This window comes from Schizosaccharomyces octosporus (genome assembly GCF_000150505.1).
Source record: "Schizosaccharomyces octosporus yFS286 unplaced genomic scaffold supercont6.1, whole genome shotgun sequence".
Taxonomy (NCBI): Eukaryota; Fungi; Ascomycota; class Schizosaccharomycetes; order Schizosaccharomycetales; family Schizosaccharomycetaceae; genus Schizosaccharomyces; species Schizosaccharomyces octosporus.
This window is the reverse complement of record NW_013185619.1, coordinates 4,061,426-4,078,633: the sequence shown is the minus strand read 5'-3', so window position 1 is coordinate 4,078,633 and position 17,208 is coordinate 4,061,426. Positions and strand designations below refer to the sequence as shown.

At 36.1% G+C, this 17,208-nt stretch overlaps 9 protein-coding genes across 9 annotated transcripts; 4 read left to right on the top strand and 5 right to left on the bottom strand.

The window, feature by feature from the left end:
- Positions 1-7: 7 nt before the first annotated feature.
- On the bottom strand, positions 8-743 carry SOCG_04416 (GCN5-like N-acetyltransferase; the record flags this gene model as incomplete). Its single annotated transcript, XM_013162162.1, has 2 exons — positions 8-450; positions 557-743. The coding sequence occupies 2 exons, from the start codon at positions 741-743 to the stop codon at positions 8-10; spliced, it is 630 nt and encodes a 209-aa protein (XP_013017616.1).
- On the top strand, positions 496-2,281 carry SOCG_04415 (THOC5 protein). The gene is made up of 2 exons (XM_013162161.1): positions 496-1,365; positions 1,411-2,281. The coding sequence occupies exons 1-2, from the start codon at positions 1,052-1,054 to the stop codon at positions 1,697-1,699; spliced, it is 603 nt and encodes a 200-aa protein (XP_013017615.1). The 5' UTR covers positions 496-1,051; the 3' UTR covers positions 1,700-2,281.
- Positions 1,851-2,317, bottom strand: SOCG_04414 (meiotic recombination protein Rec27; the record flags this gene model as incomplete). Its single annotated transcript, XM_013162160.1, has 3 exons — positions 1,851-2,004; positions 2,074-2,229; positions 2,277-2,317. 3 exons carry the CDS (start codon positions 2,315-2,317, stop codon positions 1,851-1,853), a joined length of 351 nt encoding a protein of 116 aa, XP_013017614.1.
- Positions 2,318-2,474: 157 nt separating this feature from the next.
- Positions 2,475-9,177, bottom strand: SOCG_04413 (phosphatidylinositol kinase). The gene is made up of 11 exons (XM_013162159.1): positions 8,725-9,177; positions 6,637-8,683; positions 6,387-6,599; positions 5,738-6,350; positions 5,478-5,683; positions 4,760-5,435; positions 3,911-4,716; positions 3,473-3,865; positions 3,183-3,429; positions 2,768-3,142; positions 2,475-2,712 (listed from the first exon to the last, which is right to left on the bottom strand). Exons 1-11 carry the CDS (start codon positions 8,730-8,732, stop codon positions 2,699-2,701), a joined length of 5,598 nt encoding a protein of 1,865 aa, XP_013017613.1. The 5' UTR covers positions 8,733-9,177; the 3' UTR covers positions 2,475-2,698.
- On the top strand, positions 8,220-10,854 carry SOCG_04412 (ubiquitin carboxy terminal hydrolase Ubp10). Its single transcript, XM_013162158.1, has 3 exons — positions 8,220-9,276; positions 9,327-9,663; positions 9,716-10,854. Exons 1-3 carry the CDS (start codon positions 9,091-9,093, stop codon positions 10,696-10,698), a joined length of 1,506 nt encoding a protein of 501 aa, XP_013017612.1. The 5' UTR covers positions 8,220-9,090; the 3' UTR covers positions 10,699-10,854.
- On the bottom strand, positions 10,813-12,066 carry SOCG_04411 (thioredoxin-like I protein Txl1). The gene is made up of 2 exons (XM_013162157.1): positions 11,680-12,066; positions 10,813-11,635 (listed from the first exon to the last, which is right to left on the bottom strand). Exons 1-2 carry the CDS (start codon positions 11,901-11,903, stop codon positions 11,020-11,022), a joined length of 840 nt encoding a protein of 279 aa, XP_013017611.1. The 5' UTR covers positions 11,904-12,066; the 3' UTR covers positions 10,813-11,019.
- On the top strand, positions 12,051-13,810 carry SOCG_04410 (ERCC-8 DNA repair). Its single transcript, XM_013162156.1, has 6 exons — positions 12,051-12,264; positions 12,312-12,459; positions 12,510-12,614; positions 12,655-12,772; positions 12,823-12,901; positions 12,952-13,810. Exons 1-6 carry the CDS (start codon positions 12,228-12,230, stop codon positions 13,674-13,676), a joined length of 1,212 nt encoding a protein of 403 aa, XP_013017610.1. The 5' UTR covers positions 12,051-12,227; the 3' UTR covers positions 13,677-13,810.
- SOCG_04409 (uncharacterized protein) lies at positions 12,810-16,158 on the bottom strand. The gene has a single exon (XM_013162155.1). It carries the CDS (start codon positions 15,443-15,445, stop codon positions 13,952-13,954), a length of 1,494 nt encoding a protein of 497 aa, XP_013017609.1. The 5' UTR covers positions 15,446-16,158; the 3' UTR covers positions 12,810-13,951.
- On the top strand, positions 16,139-17,201 carry SOCG_04408 (20S proteasome component beta 7). Its single transcript, XM_013162154.1, has one exon. The coding sequence runs from the start codon at positions 16,224-16,226 to the stop codon at positions 17,010-17,012; it is 789 nt and encodes a 262-aa protein (XP_013017608.1). The 5' UTR covers positions 16,139-16,223; the 3' UTR covers positions 17,013-17,201.
- Positions 17,202-17,208: the final 7 nt, after the last annotated feature.

Here is a 17,208-nt window from a genome sequence, read left to right as displayed (position 1 = left end):
TTTCCATTTAATGTATTGTCTTTTCCATCTCCACCTGATCAAAACAAGCAACGTATTTTGTCTGTACAAATCCTTCTTTCTTGAAAAGGCGTAAGCTTGGCAGGTTTTTGCTACCAACTCTAATGATGTACTTCGCGATGTGCTTGCTCTGAAGCAACCCACTCTGTTCTATATAATACAAAAAGGCTTCGATAATCGTGGTCCCCAAACCTTTTGACCGGAATTCTGGTTTTGCAATCATGAGTTCCAATTCAGCTTGGATAAAAGTGGTACATTGTTGATTTGCGTCGTCTTGTACTGTCAAATCCTCTTCCACGTCTTCGTAACCTTCGGTTAGAAACATATTCACGTCTCCAATCATCTCATCGATGTGATGAGGTGCAATTTCATGGAGAATTTGGGGCTCTTTGTTCTCTACTCCATGTCTATGAATCACGATAAATGTAAGCTCTAGTTAAATTCTTTAGTTAATAAAATGAAAGCCACAATTAAACTTGATGTTTGATACACAGAAACACAATTAACATGTTCAGAGTTCCATAATTTTCCCACTTACTGTCTTCATCTTCCAACCAAGACTTTTGCATTTGAAATTCCTCTTCCACTGTTAAAGGTTCAGAACATGTCAATTCTTGTAGTTCAGGACTTTTCATCCATTCGTGGTAATTCAACACATGTTGTTTTAAATAGGGAACCAGAATCAAATTTCCGCAGTCTATACTCGTATTTTGATTAAATCTCATGTTTGATGCAACCTATTTCCCCTTTATTATTCCCTTGCCAATTTCCCGATCAACGTACTTGGACTAGAGTTTTTTCTTTTTAGAGATCAATCCGTTTTTTTAAATCCAAGGTAAGATTAACTATAAAAGAAAGCAAGAAAAAGGAATGATGTTTCTTACTTTTCTGTAACGGCGATTCTATATAAAAACCCTGCAGGAAAAAGTGAAGGGGTCGAAGGACATAGGCAGGTTTTCAGTTCCACCAACAAGAAGTAAACTTACAAAGTTTTACCAAACTGACTAGTTTTAGCGATTAATTGCTTCGTAAAATGTCAGAAAATGCAATAGCAGAGTGTTTAGGAACGTTGGAATCTGCAAAGAATTTATGTTTGCAAATTCACAATAGCAAGAATGAAGATCCGGTAAACAACCAAGAAAAGGTTCATCAAATAAGAAAGCAACTTTCTGCTAGACTTTTGCTTTTGAGAGCTGTAAATCGAGAATCGTACGAGCAACTTCAAAGAGCAAAGGAAACAACGGGTGATCACCGTGCTTCTCTCGAGCAAGCTCTAGTAAATCTGCAAGCATTACAGTACCAAAAGTTACACTTGAACGCAATTATCAAAGATTTTCATGATAAAGAGTATGTATGCTTGTCAAATGCTGTTGGCTAACGTCTATTATTTAGACACCTATATACCCAGCTTCCACTAATTTCTAAGGAAGAATTTTTAAAAGAACATTCCGACTTACAAAATGCAAACGACCATGAGATTATGATTGCGAGACTTCAAGATGAGTTAACGGAACGCCAGCGGCTTTCCGGTCTCAAACAAGATCTACTCAAACGAAAAGCAACTCTCATTTCAGAAAACAAGGCGAAGCGTATCAAGTTAGAGAAACTTGATGAGAAACTAGAAGCCTTCTTTCGATCCGTCGTTCCCGTACAAGAATACTACCGAAGTACTTCTTTATAAGCGGAGTAATTACAGCACAGTTCGATTTTTACTTTCTTGTTTTTTGTCAATGTTTCATGCAGCGATGATTATGTATATCAAATGATATTGTTGTATTTTCAGCAATCTGCTTACAGCCTTAACAATCCTTTAATCCACAAGTCGGTTTAATTTAGTTTGATTCAACGAGTGATTGCAACTTTCCAATGTAGTTTCCTAATTCTTGGTGAATCTTCTTTCCAAGAGCTTCTCTTTGTTTTTCTAAAAGCGCTCGACGCGATTTTATTTCGTTTAAGCGACTCGTTTTTCTTTGAACGTTCTCCTCGCTGTTTAAATCTGTCAATATTTATTACCCTTATAATAATAATGCCAGCTTTTGTCTGGATTTTCCTTACTTTTTACTTTGTAGGAGCTTTAATTCCTTTGTTAGCGCTGCCTTTTCATGTTCTATCTGCTTTGTAAATTCTTGCTCAATTTGATCACGTTTCCTTATGCAGCGTTCCATGTGTTTGATGCTCAATTCTTCCAAAACACGTTCAATCATGTCAGAACTGTTTTTTAATTAGATGAATTCTTATAGTTTAATATATTAACATACTTGGATTCATTGGAAGTGGTTGTTTCAGTTCTTTGTTTCATATTGTTAAAGTGTTAGTAGAGTCTAAGTTACGCGTTGCGCGTCTATTCCATTTATAACCAAAAAAAAACAAAGACATATATAATGATCAGTCTTTAATGTGAAAATCTTTATAGTTTTCTTTAACTCGTAATTACTTTCAGTGCGGCACTTTACCTCATTCTAAGTTGTTTTCGCAGTGCCTATAACTCAATACTTCCTAGCAATTCTTAACATAAAAGTGGTTATTTCATTTCTACCAATGCAGTGTTAAACAATAACTTAACCTAAATTTTGAATAGCATTATACTTACTTACTCGGGCATAACTTGCATCTTCACAAATCCATCAAGCAGTCATAAGTGAACGGATTATTTATCAAAGGATGAACATAAAAATTGAATCTAATAAGGAATTCCTAAATTAATAATTAGTTAATTGCTCATACAGAAAATAAATTATAGTTAACTTACCATTGGTTGCCTTTTGAAATTGATCATACATCAGCGTCCGTTTGTTGTTGTAACTGTGATCAATCAAACTTAGCATGTGATTTGCAGCCTGTCGTTCATTCATATCCAAGGCAAAACGCTCCAAAGTATGCGTAATACTCAATTGACCTTTGAAGCAAGGAAGACTAGACTCTAGCATGATTTCGACTGCTTGACAAATTGACTTGGCATAAGGGCGGGATGCCAAAAAGGCCTTAACACACAGTTCTTGAAACCATTGAAATGGTTGTGATTTATTATTACCTCCCATTACAGCAATCATTTCCTGAGTTAACTTAAACGGAGCACTTTCAAATGTAATTCCACCAGGAGCAATGTCAAAAATAAATCCAAAATCTATAATGTTAGTACCACTAGTCATCAATTGACTCCATACCTATATGTAATATATGACCCTGATCGTCAATCATTATATTTCCGTTATGCCTGTCTTTGAATTGCAACAGATATGTAATAACAGAATAAGCTGCCATACTTTGAATAAAATTGCTTCGAGCTTTTTGAAATGCTATGGACTCTTCACCGCCAAATTTAGTAATAAAGTAATCATACAAGCCATTAACTGCTTCACGACCGAGCATATCTCGAGATATACAGTTTGGTAACACATCAATAACACCACACTATAATTAGATTAATAAAATCGTCCTTAAAATTATTACGTACACCAGGATTGGTAGCAGTTACCCTGTAAGGGAATAGATAGACATCCAAACCCACAGAATTAAAAATGTTCTTAAATATGGCAATCAATTGTAAAGCTAAAACATCTTGTCGACAATCATCACCGACTTTAAAAATAGCCGATTGCCAAACTTCATAGCTTTGTTTTTGATGAGCGGTATTCCCTTCCTCACCATTAATGGCTTCTTCTTCTGGATCAGGATTGATAACCTTCTCTTTTTGGATTTTAAAGGTGGCCATAAATGGTGCCTTAGCATGACTTTGCAAAGGTTTTCCTGACTTTCTATCTATCCCAACCACTACGCCATCAGGATTACTAGGTAAATAAACACCAACATCTAGTTTAATTTGTCTCATTTCTTCATCAATTTTTGCCTGTTTTGTTAGAAAGGTAACTTAATACTATCACTGTATACTTACCTTCTTCTCAGGTTTTGATTTCCGAATAAATGGCTTAAGTTTTCCAGAAATAGAAGTAACTTCATTAAAGAAAAAGAACTCCCTCTCATAAAAACTTTTGTCATCACCGGATAGGGAAGCTACCATTTTGTCCATAACATGATCCAAGATTGGTTTAATGGAATCAGGTACAGTAGCACTCTCATCCTTATATAAATTTGCCTTCATATTCCATAAAATTTGATGGGCAAATAGCTGGGAAACTTCTGAAGCCTCAAGTATAAAACTCTCTGCATAACCCATAGTATCGTAACGAAGGGACTGCACAATTTGTGGAACGTAGAAGAACATAACAGAGACGGGATAGCTTTCCATTGAGCGTACCGTGTACTGTAAGAGTTGTGGGTTCCATCTGATTTTCGGCTTAAACAAAACTGGACCATTCACCGGATAAATGGGGTCCCAATAGAAAAGATACTTCCTATCTAGTGGGAAGTCACCATTTGGATATTTCTCAAAGAGATAGTCCATAGCAACGTCGTAGTGAAGACAAGAAGCAGGATCCGCTAAAATAAAGCTAGTTACCATATCTACCAACGACGGCTCGATGAAGCGTTTCGGAATATACAAAACGATCGCGGGGGATATCTTCCAAGCCAAACGCAACATTTCTGAAGTGATCGTCGAACTCGAACTATATGTATCCGGTATCGGTTCAGTCATTACCAAGTTCCTTCCATGTGCAACTGGTGTAATCCAAGTGAACAGTCTATACATTTCATTTTTCAATAAAATTATAAGAAGCTTTTGTTTTTTTATTGTAGATCCTGAACGAAGTTAGAAAAATGTATTTCAAATAGTGTTTATTACCTTTAAGAGGATATTGACTTAATGTGTTTTCCATTTTTCCACACAAATTCCGCATTATCGAAATTTCTGTTGAGACATTCAACTTATCTGCTCCATAAGTCCATCCAGGTGTTTCCGTAAACCAGCATAAGGCAGCGTCCAAACAGAGATTATAAAATCTGGAACCTAATAGTGTATTTAGTAAGTTTTCAGCAATTTTGAAACCAAACGAAATAAATTTGAAGTGAAGCTCTCGTGCCAACGCATTTCGAGCAAACTCTAAAGAGCTCATTTTTTTGAGCACAAAAGCCATGAACTGGACAATGATAATGGCGTTTTGGCGATCATTAAACCAAAGGCCTTCGAATATACCAGACATAAGCTCTAACAAAAGTAGATGCGGAATCATCTGCGAACTCAGTTTGTCCTTATAAGATATCATCGATGATCTTTCAGTCGGTGAGTAGGTCATTGGCAAGGCTAATGGGGATTTCACTTTCATGGTTGAAAAGAAACCCCTTTTTTCCCTCATTATTTCGTTTTTCCAGTTACGAATGATATTAAGCACAATATAAGAGCTAAAAATTGGAACCTCGTTCATCATCCAATTCCATAAGTTAACGCCAAGCTTTATGGACTTCTGATTGAATTCAATAAAAGGTATACGAATAATTTTTCTGGTAAGAATTGAAAATAACTAAAATAAGTTAATAAAACTCTCGTTCAAATTTAAACATACATATGTTGATTCTTGGACTGCATGAGAGGCGGCCTTGCGAATGTTATTGCGGAGCTTTAGCGAAGATACTGGCTTTCGTTGTTTGTAATCATTTTCCAAATCATTTAAAAGAGTAAGGTTCTGTTCGAAGAGTTTGTGTTTTTGAGAAAGCAGAAGATCAGCCTTGTCACTACTCATGTCACCTTCTGTGTCTAAGACCACGTTTTCTAAATTGATTAGTAAAATTACTATTAAAGGATAAAGCCTTAATGAACACATACCTTGAGCATAACGTTGGCGTGTAGTGTAATCGGCCATAAACTCAGAACTGAAATCTGGAATCCAATTCCCAAATGAAGAAACCACACGATTCTCATAATCGAAGCTTGGAATTTTGATCCCAATTTCCACAGCAAGTGATCGTCCAAGTTCAACAAGCTCAAGATCATCAATATCTTCAAAATCGGCAAGATAGGATTGTAATAAATTTTTGATTTGTCTCGGAATAGATCTGGAACTTACTTGTATCCAATCCGTAGCGTTGGTTTTAAATTCGGAAAGCACCTTCTCACGAGCGTCATAAATATCAGACAATACAATTGTAAGATTCAGCTTTGGAGAACAATACTGAAGCTTCGGAATATATTGATTATAACATTCTTCGTTTCGAGCTTTCCATAGAAGAGTAAGCAACTCTAGAGTACTATACAAAACTTCGGCAGTACCAAGAAGATGAGGCAGACTATGCATGACAAAAGTTGTACATTCCAAAGCTAGTCGTCGAACCGAATCGATTCTGTGACAACACAAGCAAAGTAACTCTTGTATTTCTTTAATATTTTTTCGATGAAGTCGCTTTACACGAAATAGAGAATCCACAAATATTGGTAAGTTCTGTTTGTTAGTTAGTAAATGGTAATTTCAACTTACATGAAGGGCAATGGCTCTGATAAAAGGAGGCAGATGACTTGAACACAAGGTAAAATCACTTAGATATTCAACAAGAGCTGAAATACGACCAGTTTTACATCGCAGTCCTTCAAGTAGAAGAACAGCTGACAGAAAACAAATTTCTGATGCACTTAGCGACCTCAAATCCACATCCACGATTGTTGTCAATTCTGACTTAATTCGAGATAAAACCTGTTATGTTAATGATAATTGACAGGGAACTACTTACAGAATGTTCAATATGACTCCTTAAAACAGTATTTAATTCCAAATTACTTTCAAAATTATTCCCAAAATCTTCAAAGACAAGAAGAGGTGAGTTACATGCAATCTGTTCCAGCTCAGGTCTTAACGTCTCACTTATGTCAACCGAAAAACGAAACCTATTCAAAACGATCGTGAGCCACATATCCCTAAAAAGCGAGGGGTAATTTTCATCTTTTGGTAAAGTCTCCCAAGAGATTTGATCAATACAACAACTGAGGGCCTTAATCGCATAGACAAGGACAGTAAAGTATCCACTTAACTGATCCGAAGGGGTAGCACGAACAAAACCCACTTGTATTATTTCTTCCAACAGGCTTTTAAGCAAATCTAACCGCTTTGAAGAGTGAGGTTCTGTCCCACTAGCAATCAAACGACGCGATTGAAGGATGGCCAAAGCTAACTCTTCATCCACTTGTTTCGTCAACATCTTGTGTTGAATAGAATAAAATTGAATCAAAATAAAAAAGTTGCGTTCATTTGCTTTGATTGAGATATCAGCTAGAGCACATATCATTTGAGCACTAACACGTGAATCAAAATTTCGCGAAAATTTTTGAACTAGCAAGGAAATAGCCAGTCCATGAATTTTTTCGTCATTTACCAGTAGAGCAATTTCACGTCCCGAGTCTATAACATTTAAATAAATAGGTAAAGTACTTACTGGAATCTCGTGAGAAGGATGTGCAAAACCCTCCATATTCATGTGTTCCCTAGAGAGCGAGAAAAAACTATCCGCTGTATCAAGAGGGGACAATAGGTTTGCTAACTGATAAATTGAAGTAATGGCGGCGTCTTTAGATGAATAATTGAACAAATGTGCCAACTTTCGAGATGCCAATTTAGCGTAAATAACTGGATCTTTAGTATCACGAGGAGCATATATTGCAATAAACCGTAAGCGTATTATCGCGAACTGTAATTGTGCTGGAAAGACGCATGCTAAAGAAGCCATTATATCTATTAAATGAGGAAGTGTCTCAGGGTCGTCAGATATATTCTGGAGAGAAAGATCTATCCATTCACAGTAGACGTTTGGAATAAACCCAACATATGCGGAACCTAAGATTGCTAATTTCAAGGCTAGGACGAAAAACAGTCTACAAGGCACAGAAACTTGTCCTTGTAGTTTAGATGTATAGCTTTTTGAAAGTATTTTCTCAGATAATGTCAGGAGAGCTTGAAATTGACTGGAATACACTTTCTCTTCGGGAGAAGAAGGCCGAGAACGACCGATATCCCAAAATAATGCGCAATTTCCTAACCACAAAGAAGTTGCTGCATTTACCAAAGCGGATATTGAAGAAATATATAAGAAGTATTTAAGACCATAACCCTGGTAGTAAGGAGATGGCTGTATGAAAAGAGAATTAGCCGATAATTTTTGTTGTGGAAGAACATCAAATGAAAGTATATCTGTGCAAACATCGATAATCCATAAGCATATGTTTTCATCGCTCATCTCCTCACAGCTTCTAGCAAATTCATTTAAAAAAAATGAAAGATGAGAAGCATAGAATATTCTACGAAGAGTAAGCGACATAGAATCCGCAACTTCCTCATTTATAATAGACTTGAAGGTTTTAATGATAGATTCTGAAAAGGAAATAACATCGACAGCAATTTCCTTATGCTGTTTGGATAGGCAAAGCATTGCACTTAATATTGCAGGAACACATTTTGCCGACGAGGGAAAAATTCGACAAAAAGAGGAATCATCCAATGAAGGTAATGTGCTTTCAAAGCTTTCGTTTCCTTCGAAAAATAAGTACTTCTTCAAGTAAAGCCATAGTTGATTAAGAAGCACTCTGGCCTCCACTAAGTTCTTAGGTTCAGAGCTAACCGCACATATTGATAATACCGTATCATCGATCCTTTCTAGGTTGAAAACGGAGTCGTTTCTTTTAATGAGCTCAGAGTTTCGATTACAAATTTGCTCGAAAAATGACCATCCGTATGTCGGAAGTGAACCTAGTCTACGAAGAGATTCTCTGCGAATGTTTCTATCAATGCTATTTCCGAGTTAGAAGACAAGACAGGTGTGTTAACTTACCATTCCATTGCAAACAAAGCAGAACGAACGGCTTCCTAACTGATTTTTTATCCTTTTATACTTTTATCTTTAAGAAATAAATAATTCTATCGAAAAAGTTGGCAATATAATAGGCAATTGCCCACAAAGATTCCAAAAAAGATGAAAAGGAGTCCTTGTTTTCACAGGTTCAATATTTTCGCTTCTTTTTTTTTAGTACTTACTTGAATGAAAGATAGAAATAAAAAAAAGCTAAAATTAACCTTTAAAAGAACGTTTGCTGTGATATTACAAATTTGGTTCAGACCTGAGAGTCACGCTGAGTGACCCGAAATACCCATCACTGCGATTCTTCTTTAGGGTTTAATCGAGATTGCTTTTATAGCAATGTCGGAAGTAAACAATGATAAAAATTCTCTAAAACGCTCTTTCAATGATGAAGAAGCATATTCTACGAGGAAAAAAGAGAAAGTTGACGATGCTCCAGGATCTACTTCTAACGATGATCAAGCTACTAACAATGCTTTTGCCAAGAAACACTCTCCAATTTCAAGTGATCTTTATTTAGATACAGTAAGAAACCAAATTGCCATGGATTGATGAAGACTAATCTGGTTACTTAGATCAATCGTAAATTGCTGGACTTTGATTTTGAGAAAGTCTGCTCTGTAAGCCTTACAAATCTCAGTGTTTACGCTTGCTTAGTTTGTGGAAGATATTTCCAAGGACGAGGTCCGTCTTCTCATGCATACTTTCATGCTTTGAATGATAATCATCATGTGTTTGTGAATTGCTCAACTTTAAAGTTCTATATCCTACCTGAGTCGTATCAGGTTGTTTCTAGTGCTTTACAGGATATTGCTTATGTTATTAAACCTACGTATACCCGCGAAGAAGTTGCTAAACTCGACCGTTTTCCTCAGGTCAGTTACGATCTAATGCACAAACCTTATGTTCCAGGTAAGTTCGTTTAGAGGTTTGTATTGTAGACTATAGTAACCTGAATCTGTAGGTTTCGTCGGACTCAACAACATACAAAGCAATGACTATTTCAACGTCATTCTTCAGTTACTTTCTCACGTAAAGCCTTTGCGAAACTATTTGCTACTTAATACTTTTGATGGTTGTCCTGAGATTATTCAACGACTAGCAATTACTGTTCGTAAAATTTGGAACCCCAAAGCATTTAAAGGGCATGTTTCTCCACAAGAGTTGATTCATGAAGTAACCCTATTATCCCACAAAAAATATTCAATCAATGAACAAAAAGATCCTTTAGAGTTTTTATCTTGGCTCATGAACACTTTACACGTTTCTTTAGGTGGGAAGAAATCAACTATGGATAAGCCAACTTCTATCATTCACTACAACTTCCAAGGCCATGTACGTGTTGAGTCTCAAAAAATTCGTCAGCATACGGAAAACGGCGACCATGTAATTTTTGAAGGAGATCGAGTTATTAAAACGGACATTGTTCCATTTTTATACCTAACACTAAATCTTCCTCCAAGGCCTTTATTTCAAGATGAGTTCGAAGGAAATATTATACCCCAAGTTGAGCTGATAAAACTACTTGAAAAGTATAATGGAGTGGCAACCCAAGAATTAAGTGGTATGCGCCGGCGATTTCATTTATTGAATTCGCCGCCATATCTTCTATTTCATATGAAGCGTTTTATGAAGAACAATTATTTTACTGAACGAAATCCTACTATTGTCACGTTTCCTCTTGATAACTTGGATATGAGTCCGTTTATTGATGATGGGTTTTTGAAAACACACCCTAAGATCATACCCAAATACAATCTAATTGCCAATGTTATTTATGAGTCAGTTTTATCCGCTGATGGAGAGACACACGTTTTCAGAGTACAGCTACGAAACTCGGCATCAAACAAATGGTATCAAATTCAGGATTTGTACGTCGAAGAAATTAGCAGCGATATGATTAATTTGGGAGAAAGTCTTATTCAATTATGGGAGCGAGTACATTAATTATATTGATTGGATTTGGTCTTTCAGAGTCACCAAAACGAATTTGGGTTTATCAGGAGGAAGAAAAAAGAAAACAAAGATTTGAACGCCAATTAAAAAAATAGAATATTTCTTGCTTTTAATGAAATTTTGTAGATTTTTTTTTTACAGTCCGTATTTCCTTCTATTGAAATTCACTACAATAAATGAAGCTGTCAGGTTATATCAGCCCTTTCAGTTTTGTGTAAAGTATATAAATATAGCATTCAAGCATTATTGATTGGCATTTAAGGTAATAGAATATTCTTGTAATTCAGCATTTATTCATCACTTTAGCATAGCTTACTTGCTAGAATCGCCTACTGTTTCACCGAATAATTCCAAACGACCGATCTGGGTAGTTTCTTCGTCTTCGACATTTGAGGAAACAAAGATAATCAACGAATTCACACGCTGGAATTTGACAAATCTTAGAGGTATATTCAAAGGCTCGTCATCAGATTTGTACTCAATATCTTCTATGACTTGAGTAGCAGGGAAGGATTCAGCATCTTCGAAAGAAAGCACAGTTGGATGATTTATAAAAAGTTTGAGAGTTTTTGGAGCACTGCTTAAATTATCTTTGACGGGAGTAATAGACAACGAATGAATCTTTACAGCTTCCAAGAAAGGAATGTAAATCATAAGCTGCTCATCAGCATCGGATTGTAAATATCCAGGAGCATCTAAATCAAGAGCATTACGAAGGTTATACTCGTCGCTTTGATTTAAACACTCTAATTGAGGGCTTTCGATAGAATTTCTGAGATTAGCATAACCATTTACAGATGAGGAGGCACTAGCGCCACCTCCGTTTAATTTTCCTCCAATATTAGCTACTTTTTCTTTTAATGCCTGCGCATTCGCTCCCGAAAGCATATCTATTTGCTTGCCATTCTCAAAGAAGATGAAGGTAGGCCTATACGGTTAGCAAAATCTAACAAAACAGAGAAATAAACATACATAGCACTGACCCCAAGGCTAGAAGCAATTTGTGTTTGGTCATCTACATTGACTTTCGCAAATACAAACTGAGGTCCAGAGTACTTGCTTGCCAACTGTGAAAAAACCGGTGAAATGGCCTTGCAAGGTCCACACCAGTCTGCATAGCAGTCAACAGCGAGAAATCCAGATTTTGGAATTGTTGAAATCCAGTGTTGGTATGATCTAATCTCGATTACGGACATGTTGGTTGAAAGAATCTAGTATAGAGGTATCATCATAACCGTACCTAAACCAGTTTTCACCTTTATTTTCCAACTTCTTTTGTAATAAAAATTATCTTTTATTTTAAAAATAATATATTTAATTAAGAGTTTAAAATCGAAGTATTATGGATATGTAAATTTATATACTGCTAGAATGATGTGGACTCTCAAATACCTATAGAAAAGCGTTACTGTAAACACAAATATAATCTCTGAGTAAAATTGGTTAAATATATACTTTTCATGGTGCTTGAATGAATTTCTACCGTCTATAATACTCCTGCGGAAATTTGAACGTTCTGAATGAATACGTTTCTTTTAGCCAGAGAATGGGGACAAGGTATTAACTGGAGAACTTATCATACCAGGAAAAATATTGACTGATAGAATCAAATGCATCTTTCCGACGCCAGCTGCTTCAGCATCGTCTTCAGACTATGGCTTTGTCGCAAAATAAAACAATCAAGCGAAGACATGGTACCGGCCTCCTTGGCTCTGTAAACGCGCTGTCCATAGATAACACGACGCATCAATTGTAAGTTGATAATAAATACTATATGATTGTTTACTTACGACTGCATGAAGTATGATTTCCGGAGGCGCCAATTCTTCAATTAATGTTTGGAATCTTGAATCTCTTGATTCAAATGATATAGATACAGTCATGGATACACATAACGCGATTCCTGCGTACGTTTTTTTCTTCTAAACGTTTTAACTAATATCGTAGACGCTCTAGTCATAGGTTTGGAATTACTGATCTGCATTGGTTTCCTTTCGATAATGGTATATTCACCAGCTCCTCTTTTGACCATACATTAAAGGTTTGGGATGCTGCTACATTACAGGTAATAGGATTCACTAATTTCTTGTACCAAAATTTACTTACGATGAGCAGGAGGCATATTCTTTTAACATAGGTGAAATAGTATATTCGCATGCCTGGTCGCCAGTGGCTTCGCACTGTTTGATTGCCGGTATGCATGCTTATTTTATTTGTATTTTTACCTATTCTAACGTTTCGTAGCAGCATATCGGTCGCCCTCTATTCGTTTATGCGATATGCAGAGCGGTAGTTATACTCACAGTTTAATCGGTCATACAGGGAATGTATTGTCTGTCGCTTGGTGCCCGAAAAATGATTATGTATTAGGTTCCGGATCTGCTGATGGTACGGTTCGGCTTTGGGATATTCGAAAAGCCTCTGCGAGCTTTGCTTGTTTAGATGTACATAACAAAACCAAGCCAACAGAACAGACGGGAAGATCTCATTATGGTACCGTAAATGGCTTAGCTTGGACTGACGATGGTAATTTTCTTGTTAGCTCAGGAACTGATGATCGTTTAAGAGTTTGGGATATGAAAACAGGACTAAATACTTTACGTGACTTTGGACCTATTATACATAATCAAACAACATCCTTTGCTGTTCACCCTTATATTGTGACTCCCTCGGAAAATGCCGACACGTACGTTTTGTTTCCTAATGACGATGGATCTTTGGCATTGGTAAATCTTTTAGAAGGTTCCTTCGTGCAGCGTCTGTCAACTCATGTTTTGAAGCGTATCAATTGCGTCTCTTACCGTCAAGACAAAGAACAATGTTTCACGGGGGATATGAGCGGCAATATTCTAGTCTGGTGTCCAAAACCACTTCGTGATCCGTTACAGGCTAGCGCAGTTGAAAATCGTCGAAATGTTCTTCAAGAAGTTTATGAATCTCTCACTAATGTGGAAGTCACTTATCAATGAGTAATAGTTTATATACGGTTTTTGGTGTTTATCGTCTTTTGTCAATAAAGAAAATTATAATAATAATGATGTGAAATTTGCTCATTCAGAAATTTTATTTATTCTTGTTTTAGTTAATCATATTCATTAATGGCTCTAAATAAAGGGTTTAGCAACATGTGTTTCATAAAAGATTCATTTCCTGTGATCAATTTATTCATTCATTTCAATTTTTCCAACCATGCAATAAAATTTTCTTTATTTTTTATATGTTATTCTTATCTTTTCTTTGCTATTTAACGATTTAAAGGATAAACTTTAGAAATAAGTAGTTTTACGCAAGATTTAATAGTTTGAGTATTAGCATAGTCTTGCAGACTTGTAATACTTGAGAACCTATTCAGCAGAATTGCAGAGAGCAGCAGAGTAAAGATTGACGTCCTTGCTGTTGAGTCCAACATCCACTGAATAGAAAGATAAACATAGTATATAACGTGACCTAACAAAATATATAGAAGAGCTGTTTTAGTTGGGGACGTATTTGAATTCATTTTGAGAATCGGTGTCGAAAGTGAGCTTTCTTCAGAACTGAAATCTGAAATCACAAGCTCCGATATAATATCATCTGTAATGTGATCGAGAGAATCAGGCTTTGTATTTGCCTGTCTCAGATCACCGTTTAATGATACGGGGTGTGTTTCCAAACAAAGTGATTCTCGCGTAACATCAACTGTAGTAGATTCAATTATTTCTTCGCAATCAGCATCATTAAAAATCATCGACTCAGCCTTAACGGTCCATAGCTGTTCACTTCCACTCGTCATGTCATTTTCGATATCACTCGTTGAAGACAAAGGAACAATTTCAAACATGCCAATATCATCCTCCTGAAGATTTTGTTGCTCGTTTCTTTCTTCTGGAATCTGTAAAATAGATCGAAAAGTATACGAAGGTTCAGGTATAGCGAGAAACACGTTTGTGTTTTCAGTATTGTATTGAGTATCAATTTCAAAATTTATATGGTCAAAAGGGAATTTGCGTGGTGCGGATTTATCTTGATATGATTTCGGTTCGTAATCTATATTTGATTTTTCACGGTTTCTATATTCGGCGACATTCTTCTGCTCAGTCAAGATATTCTTCGTGTCACTATTTGCTCTCTTTTCTTCAAGATAGATATTACTTTTTTCAACACAGTCTTCATCCGTATCAAAAGGACCAACGTTTTTATATAAGATGTTCATGAAGGATTGTTCAATCATAGCTGGATCTATGAGATCCATTTCATTTATGGAAAAATCCGAAGAAGACGTTGTTAACTTCGTGTTAGCGATGGCATCTGTTGTGACTGAAAATGAACAGTCTAAGACAGATTTATTGCTAAAGTTAACATCACTTTCACTTTTGATTAAAACTTCTTCTGAATCAACTTCTATTGACTCTTCCATTGGTAAGTTATAATTTATTTTCATGAAGGTATTTTCGTAATTTGCTCCAGTCTCATCGGTAGTTTCCATATTTTCAGTTTCAACCAAAGCAGCCTGAGCGGTTTGTGATCCTTGGTATTTCTGATTATCGGATTTGGCATATTCGACTGAATCAGTAGACTTGTCAGCAAATGCAGGCATTTCCGAGAATATAGGACTTCTTTCTGGTTCAGCTTTGTTTGGGAATAAAGTTTTTATAGGATGAAGGGCATATTTATTTAAAAATGCCTTACAAGATTTAGCTAGCTTATGAAGAGAGAATAGTATGACAGAGGGCGCTTCGATAATCTTCATTTTGACCATTTCAAAAGTCAGTTGGGCTAATAGAGAGAAAGGACATAATAATAGTCTCTCTTCCTATATATACTTTAGAAACCCAAGTATTGTAAACAAACAAAAAGTCAGTTCAAAACAAACAGTGAAAAGTAAATACAGCAGATCGCAAACAAATAAATAAACAGAGGGTAAACCAAAAGGTTAAATGTAAAAAAAAAGAAATTTAGAAGACAGATGCCTGGACAAAAATTTGCTACCTATTTCTGCATGCGATTTTTAGCAGCTCAAGCCGAAACGTGCTGTTATTAGAAATCATTGGAAATAACTTTCTGATTAACAGTCTTTCACTGTAAGAAGAAGACCAGCGGAATAACATGAAAAAGAAAGTTATAATAATCAATATTCGGCACGAGAGAAAGATCGCAAGTTTTGGGACTTTATGTTAACATTATGAAGAAAAATGTCATTTCACCGTGAAAGAGGAAAAGAACTGAACCAATAATTAAGGAATATTGAATCTTCTTCCTTTCTTAGTTTATAAAGCTTCTAGTTTCTAGTAGCAGACTGAAAAGATCCAGAAAGGTGATCAGAAACCTTGACATATCTGTTAATTTCCCGTCCATATAGTCAGGCGTTTGTCAAAATTTTTAGAAAAAAATAATGAAAATATAAAATACAAAAACGATATTTCTTAACTCACTTTTCAGTCTACCCAATAAAGTTTATTTCCATTGTCCGTATAGGTGGTTACGACTTGGTGGTAGATGACCTGCCAAGAACCAACACTACCTCATTCAAACAAAAAATGAGCTTTTTAGAGTTAACAGAGCCTTGGGGCAAACCAAGCAAAAACATTTTTTTCCCTACATCTAATGGTGTCCAACAAAATGCTGCACCAGTGAATTCTCGAACCGTTCAACCTATTGTCACAGGTGCTTCCGTAATTGCATTAAAATACGCCGATGGTGTTATGATTGCTGCCGATAATCTAGCATCTTATGGATCTTTGGCTCGCTTTTTTGATGTAGAGCGTCTCACAAAGGTCGGAAACAATACGATCGTTGGTATTGGGGGCGATGTTTCAGATTATCAACATCTCCAAAGAATCCTTGAGGACCTTGAGATTAAAGAAAGCAACCATGGAGACGGTTATGCTTTACAACCATCCCATATCCATGAATATTTGTCTAGAGTATTTTATGCTCGTCGTAATAAAATGGATCCTTACTGGAATCAGGCCATCGTTGCTGGCGTCGATGGTGATGAAAAAGAACCCTATGTAGCTTTTGCTGATTTACGTGGTAATACTTATACTGCACCAGCAATCGCTACTGGATTTGCTATTCATCTTGCCCTTCCGTTGTTACGTAAGGTGACTGACGATGACCACTGGAAAACTTTGTCAAAAGAGCGTGCTCGTGCGGCTATAGATGATTGTATGCGTGTTCTCTACTATCGTGATGGAAGAAGTTTGAACAAGTTTAGTGTTGCTACCATTACAGCGGACGGCGTCGATTTCCAAACCAATCAGTCCGTTTCTTCTGAATGGGCTTTTGCCGAAAAACAATATGGTTATGGCACACAAGAAGTATAATTTAGATATGAGTTTGTAATGTCAGAGAATTATGAAAGCGAAGAGAAACAAGATGGTTTGGATAGCATATGAAAATATCAAGTTTAGAGTTGACTTTTCGAAAACAAAGAGCAAATTGTTGTAAATTACAAGGAATTAACCACTGCTTAAACCTTTTATATCCATCTTTTCACTTTTCTTTATTTCATGCACTTAC

Excerpts from the sequence above, each read along its gene's own strand:
- SOCG_04411 (XM_013162157.1), bottom strand. The coding sequence starts at position 11,903 with ATGTCCGTAATCGAGATTAGATCATACCAACACTGGATTTCAACAATT. Across the intron at positions 11,636-11,679 it reads AGCCTTGGGGTCAGTGCTAT|GCCTACCTTCATCTTCTTTG; the intron begins GTATGTTTATTT and ends CTAACCGTATAG.
- SOCG_04409 (XM_013162155.1), bottom strand. The coding sequence starts at position 15,445 with ATGGTCAAAATGAAGATTATCGAAGCGCCCTCTGTCATACTATTCTCT.
- SOCG_04412 (XM_013162158.1), top strand. The coding sequence starts at position 9,091 with ATGTCGGAAGTAAACAATGATAAAAATTCTCTAAAACGCTCTTTCAAT. Across the intron at positions 9,277-9,326 it reads GTGATCTTTATTTAGATACA|ATCAATCGTAAATTGCTGGA; the intron begins GTAAGAAACCAA and ends CTGGTTACTTAG. Across the intron at positions 9,664-9,715 it reads GCACAAACCTTATGTTCCAG|GTTTCGTCGGACTCAACAAC; the intron begins GTAAGTTCGTTT and ends CTGAATCTGTAG.
- SOCG_04410 (XM_013162156.1), top strand. The coding sequence starts at position 12,228 with ATGAATACGTTTCTTTTAGCCAGAGAATGGGGACAAG. Across the intron at positions 12,460-12,509 it reads GATAACACGACGCATCAATT|TATGATTTCCGGAGGCGCCA; the intron begins GTAAGTTGATAA and ends GACTGCATGAAG. Across the intron at positions 12,902-12,951 it reads TTCGCACTGTTTGATTGCCG|CAGCATATCGGTCGCCCTCT; the intron begins GTATGCATGCTT and ends AACGTTTCGTAG.
- SOCG_04415 (XM_013162161.1), top strand. The coding sequence starts at position 1,052 with ATGTCAGAAAATGCAATAGCAGAGTGTTTAGGAACGTTGGAATCTGCA. Across the intron at positions 1,366-1,410 it reads AAAGATTTTCATGATAAAGA|ACACCTATATACCCAGCTTC; the intron begins GTATGTATGCTT and ends TCTATTATTTAG.
- SOCG_04413 (XM_013162159.1), bottom strand. Across the intron at positions 4,717-4,759 it reads AAGTCAATATCCTCTTAAAG|GATCTACAATAAAAAAACAA; the intron begins GTAATAAACACT and ends AACTTCGTTCAG. Across the intron at positions 3,143-3,182 it reads GGGTCATATATTACATATAG|ATTTTGGATTTATTTTTGAC; the intron begins GTATGGAGTCAA and ends CTAACATTATAG.
- SOCG_04408 (XM_013162154.1), top strand. The coding sequence starts at position 16,224 with ATGAGCTTTTTAGAGTTAACAGAGCCTTGGGGCAAACCAAGCAAAAAC.